At 33.3% G+C, this 11,136-nt stretch overlaps 2 protein-coding genes across 2 annotated transcripts; both read left to right on the plus strand.

Moving 5' to 3' along the window:
- Nucleotides 1–2,744: 2,744 nt before the first annotated feature.
- On the plus strand, nucleotides 2,745–7,192 carry LOC100815255 (manganese-dependent ADP-ribose/CDP-alcohol diphosphatase). Its single transcript, XM_006581835.4, has 3 exons — nucleotides 2,745–2,946; nucleotides 3,117–3,301; nucleotides 4,962–7,192. Exon 3 carries the CDS (start codon nucleotides 4,985–4,987, stop codon nucleotides 5,945–5,947), a length of 963 nt encoding a protein of 320 aa, XP_006581898.1. The 5' UTR covers nucleotides 2,745–2,946; nucleotides 3,117–3,301; nucleotides 4,962–4,984; the 3' UTR covers nucleotides 5,948–7,192.
- Nucleotides 7,193–8,161: 969 nt separating this feature from the next.
- Nucleotides 8,162–10,861, plus strand: LOC100792911 (manganese-dependent ADP-ribose/CDP-alcohol diphosphatase). The gene is made up of 2 exons (XM_003526944.5): nucleotides 8,162–8,511; nucleotides 9,597–10,861. Exon 2 carries the CDS (start codon nucleotides 9,622–9,624, stop codon nucleotides 10,582–10,584), a length of 963 nt encoding a protein of 320 aa, XP_003526992.1. The 5' UTR covers nucleotides 8,162–8,511; nucleotides 9,597–9,621; the 3' UTR covers nucleotides 10,585–10,861.
- Nucleotides 10,862–11,136: the final 275 nt, after the last annotated feature.

Below are 11,136 nucleotides of genomic sequence, written 5' to 3' on the forward strand. Positions count from 1 at the left end.
AGCATTAACTTTTAATAAAGGCATGAGTGAGTGACAAATAAAAAAAAAGAGCAATTAATATATATATATATATATATATATATATATATATATATATATTAGTATTTTAGTTTGTATAATAAATAAGTATATTTCAATATATAAATTAGATTTTAGATTTATAATGAATAGTTTAACGATTTATGATATAAAATTATGGATCACTTTGTTTAAACTTAAAAAAATTATGAAACTTTTTAAAATAAGTATTTTTAAAAAGTAGATAAAATTTGAAAATAAACAAAAAAAATACTTTTTAAAGCATAAATAATTTAAATAAACACACCAAAATAAATAAATAATTGCTTATTTTATTCAAAATATAAATAACTGCTGATTTAATTATTAGTATTCCCTTTCAAAAAAACATTAAAGTTTTTCTTATTTGAGGTGTGCTATTTGTCTTATTGATGGAGCTTGCAATAACACTCATAATTACTTGTAACTTTTTTTTTATATAAAATGAGGGGAATGCTAAGGGATGGTTGTTATGATCTCAAGTAGGTTAAGACCTCTACAATCAATTGCCTTTTAATAGCAATACTTGATTCTTTAAATAAACAAATAAAATAAAATAGGAAGCCATAAGGGTACATCAAAAGCCTAACACAGGCAGATCAAAACAAGGACTATCTAAAACTGTAGCAAGGAAAACCTTGTTTGTCCTTTTAAAAAAATCTCAAATATAAAGGTAGGAACAAAGTCCCACCAACAAAAATCTTGTATATCCGTCCTATAAGAGACTAACTTATCTACACAAGTATTACCCTCCCGGTATATGTGCCCAACAATGAAGTTCATATCTCTAGTCCTAATTACAGCATTCCTCCATCTATTTCTCAAGGACCATGGCACAAGATTCACCTTTTTAAAAGCTTGCACCACCATCAGCAAATCACATTCCAACCACAGATTTCTCCAACCCTTCTCATGAACAATTTTTATTGTTGTAATCGCAGTAGAAATTTCCCCAAACAATGCATGTTTAATGCCTAAAAAAGATGTGAAACAACCCACTATACTTGTGTGGTGATTCCGAAAGATACCAGGACAACTTGCTACACCTAGGGATCCTTTAGTAGCTTCGTTCGTATTACATTTGATATATTCTGCTAAAGGGGGATGCCACCTTACTTGCTTGATGACCTGCAATTTCCTCGGGTGACAACAAACATTAAAAGCTTTGAGCTTTGAAAATTCATAAATAGAAGGGGGCATTGAACTTGAAGTCAAATCCCAAACTAGCCTTGTGCTAGCTTCGATGGCCATTGATGCTCTTAAGAAATTAGGCTTTTGATTTTGGAATTTGCTCTTATTGCAATAATCCCATATACTCCAAACTGCACAGGTAATGGTCATCAATCTCACATCATGCAATTGAGGAGAACACTCAATTTTTTTTTTTTATAAAAAAAACCAATATGCTTAACATAGAACTTTTGTCCAACTTGTGCTGCAATTAGATCTTTAAGTAGTCCCAAACTTTCGAAGCAAAACTACATTGAAGCATAAGGTGATCAACATTTTCAATAAAGCAATAGCAAAGATCACATCGAGAAACAATGTAGTAGCCCCTTGATTGCAACATATCATTCGTAGGCAATTTCTTTTGCATAAATTTCCAAAGCACTAATGTTTTAGCCAACGGAATGCAATTCCTCTAAATCATCTTGGCCAAGAGATGTCATGAGATGGTCCATTCAAGAAAGAATACGCCTCCTTCAGATAAAAGGTTCTTGTGGATGTACCTTGCCACACTGAACGGTCTTCTTCCTCAAATAAAGGAATGATTCTGTTTTCAATCTCGTTGGCAATGTTAGGAGCTAACTGTTGAAATCAATCAGGGAGCCTTCAATGACCAAGATGAATAAAATATGCAACCTTAGCCTTTAGATTCACCTGAAAATGAGAAGGAATTTGCACCGCCAAAACCAAAGTTTGTGAAGTTCTCCTATGGGACCAGAAATCAATATTTTGCCCATTGCCAATCACCCACATGGTGTCAGAACTCATGGTGCCCTAGAAGTGTTTCATTTCTTACCACAAAGATGACTTTACGTAATTTCGAACATGCCCTCCATCTTAAAGGACTCTAGCTCAAAGCATCTCAGCCCAATGATTTGACGAAAATGCAAATTTCCGTGTAAGAGACAAGATGGAAGCTTTATTAAGCGCTTTAAAGGATCGAAGACCAAAAATTACTTCCAATTAGTCAAGGCAATAAAAGATTTTATTGTCTTGGGAGGAATTTATTCTTGGAGACATATGTACACAGAAGGCAATTAGGTGACTAATGCACTTGTCAAGTTTGGCCTCACAATGCAAAGGGAGGACAAAAATTTTAATCGTATGTTAGATTTCATTTCTTTAGTTGTGTTAGCTGATGTAGCTTCTACTTCTATTTCATTTCCTCGAGACTTTTAATAATGCCATTTTTTGGGACTCTAGCTCTATTTATGACAAGAAAAAAAATATTAAATTTTAATTTAGAGATAGAGATAAAAATAGTACTAGATTGAAAGAAATAAACATTTAAGAATAGACATTATAAATTGAGTGTAGCCAATCTTTCAAATCTTTTCAATAATTTTAAACTAAGAGATAAATGCCAACATTTAATTTTTTAATATTTTTAATGTAAAAATGTATGGATCCAACTACCATCGTATCTCAACTATTTTGCACAATTCTCTCTTTATTATCTTATGACTTTATGCAGAAGAAACAACATATTTGAAGATAATGTTAGAGATATACCCAACCTAGGTTAACCAAAGTATCTCCTTAGAAACTTATCCGTTTAGGTGCCTCGTGCCTGTGCAACTAAGGTTTGGACATCAAAGCAAGCATACACATGTTCATTGATATCATATACAATTCAACAACCAACAACGGTTAACATTAAGAGTATGTGTTCCTTGACTAAGTAAATCCAGGATCTAAATCTTAATTGATCCTTGGTATTGAATAAATCTTATCAGAAAAATATTCATTTGTCTGCACTTACGGTCTCCATGACCTCAAAATTAGATCTCTTTACTAGTGATTTTGACTTTTGGTTCTATTATTACCGACAGTCCTGTGTCTCCGACAACACAACTAAGCCTTAACGACTCAATTTCATTAGCATTAGCGTCTCGCAATACGCAGGTCGCAAACCGGACTCGCTGCCTAGTACTAGCGCACTTTCATTTTGCCGCTTCTCTGTTTTCAACAAACGACAACAACCTACATTGCCGTTTCAAATCACTATTTATCCCCGGTACGTCTCTCTAATCTCAGGGTTCTATCCAATTTGGGCCTTTTGGAAAACTGAATTTGTGATGTGATGCCAAATAAATTTAGGATCTAATTGAGATTGATATATAGTCATATGGCAACATTCACGACTAATCCCAGAAATCTGACATAAGCTGAATGCCATGGGACCAGAACGGTTTTTCTAAACAAATCCAGTCCAATACGTTATGTTCTTTCAACTATAAAAGCATTCACCTTTTTTTTAAGACTTACCTTACCCACATGTGAATTGCTAATAATCTGTCCCAAGCGGAGCATAACCCAGAGACAATCAGAGTTCAGGAGTCCAAATTTCAACATAAACATAATTCTAATAAATTTGAATAGAAAGCACAAAAATGTATCTAACATTATGTCAAAAGCAAAAACCTTATAGGTCCCTTTTTACTTTTTTTTTTTTTTTGGTGATAGGTCCTTATGCTTAAGGCAATATATTATAGGTACTTGAACTTGAAGTCCTTCTAGGCTTCTACTTTACAGTCTTTACCAATAAATTCTGGTTTGCTCATCAGCTGGTTTTTTGTCCTAAGTGAATTGTGCTTAACATTTAATTATTTTAAAAATGCTTTCAAGAGTTACGAAGCTGCAAATAAGACAAAATTGTGGTTGTGACTGATGACATATTTTAAAGAGTTTAATGGTTATGCAATGTAAAACAATTTTACAGAGTTGTCCTATCACATATCATTAATTAGATTACTTTAAGATAATTATTTTAAAAATCAACAAACTTACCATACATGATGGATTGTGATTGAATGACTCTGTAAAACTTTTTACATTATCAATGTATAACTATTTTTCTCTATTTTAAATTGTGTAGCTGTGATCTTTTGATGTAGAGAATTTACAAGTTTTAGTTAGAGCCTTAGAGGATAAAAATAATATAATTTAAATTAACTGAGTTACTCTAATCTATTAACAATGTCTAAATGTCAGGTAGTTATTATATTTATAATTACTATTAAAATTCTAAACTTATGAAAGTATATATCAGATTTAGACATCAACGGTTCTTAGAACAAAAATGTTATGATGAAACAGAAGATGCAGAATCCAAGTTACTGTCTTTCTACGGCACTTTCTCATGAATTATATGGCGATGAAGCCTAATTCTTTGAATTGAAACATATGTATGTTTTCTTCATCGTATTCTCTAGCCATTAACCTTCTTTCAGCCTCCCAAAATGCAAATTTCTGAAACTCCCCTTCTATTCATCCTCAACTTTGCAGCAACGCAAACAATGTTATTTTCCAAGTTGAAAAGAAAGAGAAGAGAGCTTGCTCATCTCTAATAGCTACTGCTTTGGCCTTTATTCATTTAAGTCTTTTATTTGAATATCTCTGAGCTCCAGATTGCCCTATGCATGGGGGAGGGGATACTCGTACTACTTTTAATAAGAAAATGTTAGTTAGGAGTCAGATAATTTGAAACGGGCCAAGTTAGCAACCCAACAATATGCTTGTTTTTTGTTTGTGCTGTGTATTTTCTCCCTTCTAATTCTCTGCATAATTGCTGAGCTCGAGAATGAGATAACTGGTTCCTGTATGTGTTATTTTAGATAAGATTGTTCTTGGAATGTACTACTTTGATGACTTAATAAAAATTGAATGTATGACAGAGGCACAAAGAGAGGGAGACATCATGGTTTCTTCTAATGGACTAGCTACTACACAACCTCTTTTTTCTTTTGGATTGATTTCTGATGTTCAATATGCTGACATTCCTGATGGTCGCTCATTCCTTGGTGTTCCACGGTATTATAAGCATAGTATTCTTGTGTTGCGGAGAGCGGTTAAAGAATGGAACACTCATCAGAAGCATAAGTTTGCTATTAATTTTGGAGATATTGTTGATGGGTTTTGTCCCAAAGATCAATCTCTTGGTACTATAAAGAAACTAGTGGACGAATTTGAGATGTTCAGGGGAGGACCTGTGCATCATATTATTGGCAATCATTGCCTATACAATCTTCCTCGCAGCGAGTTACTTCCATTATTGAAGATCAAAACACTTGATGGCCGTGCTTACTATGATTTCTCACCAGTGCCTGAATATAGATTCGTAGTTCTTGATGGCTATGATATCAGTGCCATTGGTTGGCCAAAAGATCATCCAAAAACATTGGAGGCCTTGAAAATCTTAAGGGAGAAGAATCCAAATGAAAATAAGAACAGTCCAATAAATATGGAGGGGCTTGAAAGAAGGTTTCTCATGTTTAATGGAGCCATTGGAAAGGAACAGATGAAATGGTTGGATGATGTTCTCCTGGAGGCAACAAAATTGAAACAGAAAGTGGTTATTTGTTGCCATCTGCCTCTAGATCCTGGCGCGGCAAGTGAGAAGGGACTGTTGTGGAATTATGATGAAGTAATGAATTTGATACACAAATATAATTGTGTTAAGGTATGTCTTGCTGGACATTATCATAGAGGTGGATACTCCATTGATTCTCATGGGATACACCATAGAGTTCTTGAAGCTGCTTTGGAATGTCCTCCTGGTACGGATGCATTTGGATACATTGATGTCTATGATGACAGGATATCACTTGTTGGAACTGACAGAATGAAAAGTACAGAGATGCATTTTACTCCCCCAAGTTAATTTGTATGACTGGATGTGTTGATGTTTGGAAGAAGAATATTTCTAAATCCTTATCCAATATCCTCATACTCGTCTTCCTACTTTTTTATATGGTAAGTATCGAATGTATTTAATATTTTCAAGACGTCAAATGCATTTATTTTAGTAGTATGATTTGTAGGAAAATAAACATTACTATTAGAAGAATACCTAATAGTAATATTTTTTAATTAATCATTGATAGAGTACCTATAACCAAGGGGTACCAACTAGTGCTATTTTTTAATTAATCGTTGATTGAGTACCTATGATATTGATCTAGTCTACCTACTGGGAAGTTTCTATTTAAAGTTGGAAGAACTTGAGTTTGTACTGGTAATTTGCAGGAATAAACCAGTTTGTGCTCAACATGTTCCTTCCTTTTGAGAGAGGGAATGATGCAACATGCAGCATTACTTAAACGTGATTTGCATGTGGATAATGATTGATCTTTACGTAGCTTTGCTTCATTGTTTGACAAATGTTTGACTGCATTCTACTTCAACTTTCAACTTAATTCATCTGAAGTGGCTCAACTCTTTTTATGTTCTTGAATTCATCCCATAGATATAATCGGCCTTGAATGGTTTAAACAAAAGGTATAAAACATATCTGTAAGTTGAACTATCAAGCACAACGGAATGGAAATTAAATGCTATAATTAATAAGTATCAACGGTCAAATTACAGATCTGTTTTTTTAATAAATTTCCCCACACATTATTTGATATTCAACCATTCAAGAATGGAAAATATTTCAAGGACACCTCATATGCTAATCTCTAACTAACAGGAGAGACAAAGAAATATGAGGTGCCCACTGTTAAATCTCAATTTAAGGTTCTTAGTTTTTCTTTCTCCTTTACTTTTTCTTTTTCTTGTCTCTGTCACAGCATGCACGCCTAGTTCTTGTAGGTTCTTCGGTAAGAAACAGTTCTCCACTGTGGCAACCAGCGCACTCATCTCCAATGGAAAAATTGAGCGCATAAACGGGTTCTTAGATTGAACTCTCATAAGAACCTCCGTTAAAGATACTCTTACCTGACTTTGGATCTTAATAAGTGTTGTGTCACCTACAAAAATTTTGACACTAAAGACAATATGAGAAAGAGTCAAAGAGTTGAGAAGTGTAGAAAATAGAGAATGAAAGCATACCTTATTGCATTTGTGTTTTACCCTTGTATATCATGCTTCTCCAACACTACTATTGTCATTTTTGTTGGAACCACATTGTATGTCCTTTCTTGCTCTCCATGATTTTGTGAGGTCGTTATTTGATATTTTTTTAGTCTCTATTTAGTGTTTTATGGGCATATAATTTGATTCTTATTTGACAACTGAATTGTTTTATGGATATATATATTTGGAGAATCCCTCAAATGTTAGCCCAAAATAATATTGTCTTATAACTTAAATTTATCAAAAAAATGTGGTAAAAATTTATAAATAATTAGCTATAAATTTATTTAATTTTAAAAAAATTATAATTTAACAATTTGGATTATCAATTTTTTTATTACACTATAATAAAAATTTCATTTATTATAATTATATTTTCTTTATTCCCCATTTTATCCAATTAATTTTTTTATTTATTTACTATTTTTTTTCTTATTCCTATCACAAGAAAAACTATTTTTTTTCTTATCCTATTCTAAAAAAATTAGTAATTTGCTAATATATTTTATCTAATCAGATAGAGAAAATGTCTTTAAAAAGTGTCAAATTGAGTATCTTCTTCATGGAAAAATAAAACTTCCGCCGTTGCCAAATGTTCCCTTATGGTTATATAAATTATCTATTTTATTCTTTATATATTATTTTTAATTCTCTTTAGTTTTTATGAGTTTTAACAAAAGGGACTAAAAATGATTAAAAATGTTATACTATATATTTATATAGCGACTACAAGACATTAAAATAGTATGTGTAAAAATTAAAATTGATGTTTTTTAATTATAAGGATTAAAAATAAAATTTATATCATCATGAATATAATTAAATTTATGAGATATATAAGTTAGATTTAATGGTTAAGCAAAGGAGAAAGGAGAAAAGGGGAGAGAGGTCCTCTTTTTATTCATATTTTTAATAAAATTAATAAATTAATATTTATTGATAAAAAAAAAGTAATTGAATTATTATTGATTTTTTAAATCTTTAAAGGAGTATAAGGTCATCGATCTCTGATTCTGTATTTCTTTGGGATTCTTGCCCTTGTTTTGGTGATGCCATGGGAGTTAGCTGTTTTTGTTTCCTTTCTGACTGATAAAAAAAGAACTAAGAATGGGCAAATCTTTATTGATTTACTTAAAAAAAATATCAATATCCTTTAAAATATACAGGCACCAGAGAAATTTTTATTTTTTTATTTTTAATGTTAAAAGGTCAATGAATATGATTATGAGATGGAAGGGAGTACCTTCTTTGGCTTCTTCCTAAGTCCTAACCTTGACGAGGCCAATTCCATTCATTTTGATGTGTCTCTGTTTTCAACAAACGTTCACAACAACACATTTCGCCGTTTCAAATCACTACTTAACACCGGTACGTCCTTCTAACCTCTCTCTCCCCTTTTTTCAAAGATGATTCTCTTTATGCTATTCTGAACTGAAACCATTTGTTTCTTGATGCTTCTATTCTCTTTCCTTTTCGCCATTGCAAGGTCAACGGGTTTCTGATTTTGCCTACCTTTTTAGTATCTATATATGCCTTTGAGATGATTTCACGTTTCAGCAAGAAAGCCACAATTTTTTTTTAAAATACAATTCAGGGTTCTATCCAATTTTGGTTTTTTGGAAAACTGAATTTGTGATGTGATGCCAAATAAATTGAGGTTCTAATTAAGATAGATACTGTCATATGGTAACATTCGCATTTTACAACTCTGCCCAGAACCCTGACACGAGTTGAATTTGATAGGATCAGAAAGGTTTTCTAAACAAGCCTAGTCCAATAGGTTATGTTCTTCCAATTATAAAGTACTCACTTGTCTTTGATATGATGCCCAATAAATTGAGGTTCTTTTTAATACTCCAGAGTATAAGACTTAGCCACAGTTGAGTTCCTAATAATCAGAGTTCAAAAGTTCAATTTGCCACTTAAATATACTTCGAATGAACTTGAATAGAAAGCACATAAAATGTATTTAATGGGTGGTTTCTCTCCCTCCTGATTATGATAGCAATACTGCTATGTCTGATACCAGACCACGAAAGACCACAAGGAGACCAACATACCTCAGTGACTATGCATAAGGGGACAGTGTCAGAAAAGGCCAAGAACCAGAATATTCTACAGATCCTGCTAACAAATTCTGTTATAACCTATTCACCAATTCTGTTATTTTGTATTTATGAGCCCGTAGCTGGATAAGAACAGATTACCATTCTTGTATCCACTATAAATATGAATCATGGAATGAAATGAGGCAGACAATTTCTATCCAAAATTAGCTTTACTTTTATTCCTGCATTAGAATTAGTAGTAGCCTCTGCTATCAGATTCTCTGAATTGTTTCTGAGGTTGGGATTTGAGAATGCGATGACTGTTTCTTGATTGTGTAATTTTACCTCAGATTGCTCTTGGAAAGTATTACTTTGATGACTTTATAAATGTTGAATGTATGATAGGGGCACATAGAGAGAGAGAGACATCATGGTCTCTTCTAATGGACTAGCTACGAGTCAGCCACTTTTTTCTTTTGGATTGATTTCTGATGTCCAATATGCTGACATTCCTGATGGCCGTTCATTCCTTGGTGTTCCACGGTATTATAGACACAGTCTTCTCATATTGCAGAGAGCAGTTAAAGAATGGAACTCTCATCAGAGGCACAAGTTTGTGATTAATTTTGGAGATATTGTTGATGGGTTTTGTCCCAAAGATCAATCTCTTGATACTGTAAAGAAAGTTGTTGATGAATTTGAGATGTTCACAGGAGGACCTGTGTATCATATGATTGGCAATCACTGCCTATACAATCTTCCTCGCAGCAAGTTACTTTCATTACTGAAGATCCATACTCTTGATGGCCGCGCATACTATGATTTCTCGCCAGTGCCTGAATATAGATTTGTTGTTCTGGATGCCTATGACATCAGTGCCATTGGTTGGCCTCAAGATCATCCAAAAACACTGGAGGCCTTGAAAATCCTAAGGGAGAAGAATCCAAATGAAGATAAGAACAGTCCAACAAATTTGGAGGGTCCTGAACGAAGGTTTGTAATGTTTAATGGAGCTGTTGGAAAGGAACAGGTCGAATGGTTAGATGGTGTTCTCTTGGAGTCAACAAACTTGAAACAGAAGGTGGTTGTCTGCTGCCATCTGCCTCTACATCCTGGTGCGGCAACTGAAGAGACACTGTTGTGGAATTACGATGAAGTAATGAATTTGATACACAGATACAATTGCGTTAAGGTCTGTCTTGCAGGGCATGATCATAAAGGCGGATACTCTATTGATTCTCATGGGATACACCATAGAGTTTTTGAAGCTGCTTTGGAATGCCCTCCTGGTACGGATGCATTTGGATACATTGATGTCTATGATGACAGGATATCACTTGTTGGAACTGACAGAATGAAAAGTACAGAGATGGATTTTACTCCCCCAAGTTAATTTGTATGACAGGATGTCTTCACGTTTGTAAAATTACCTATTATTTTTTCACTAATGTTTGAAATAGTACCTATCATCTTGTTCTAGTCCTACCTACAGGGAAGTTTGTATTTAAAGTTGGAATAACTTAAATTGAGTTGGTACTGTTCATGAATCAACCAATTTGTGCTTAACATGTTCCTTCCTCTTCGTTTTGAGAGAGGCAACGATGCAACATGCAGCACTACTTATACTTGTTTTGCGTCTGGATTGTGATTGATCTAGTAAAATTGTTACACAACTTTGCTTCATTGCTTGACAAATATTCCTTGAAAACCTTTTCAGTGATCGTGACCATGGGAGATGGCTCTTACATATTATTACTGTTATTTTTACTTATTACTTTTTGGTACTAAAACTGTTGCATGTTTGACTGCAATCTATTTTAACTTTCAATTAAATTCATAACAAGTGACTTAGCTTTTTACAGTTTGCCACTCAATTACTTTTTGGTACTAAAACTGCATGTTTGCTTAACGTGTTTTGCTTTAGCCTTCTATTCTTCTAATGTCT

Source organism: Glycine max, chromosome 6, assembly GCF_000004515.6.
Source record: "Glycine max cultivar Williams 82 chromosome 6, Glycine_max_v4.0, whole genome shotgun sequence".
NCBI lineage: Eukaryota > Viridiplantae > Streptophyta > Magnoliopsida > Fabales > Fabaceae > Glycine > Glycine max.

Bases quoted from the DNA above. Each gene is read 5' to 3' on its own strand.
- LOC100815255 (XM_006581835.4), top strand. From the start codon at position 4,985: ATGGTTTCTTCTAATGGACTAGCTACTACACAACCTCTTTTTTCTTTT.
- LOC100792911 (XM_003526944.5), top strand. From the start codon at position 9,622: ATGGTCTCTTCTAATGGACTAGCTACGAGTCAGCCACTTTTTTCTTTT.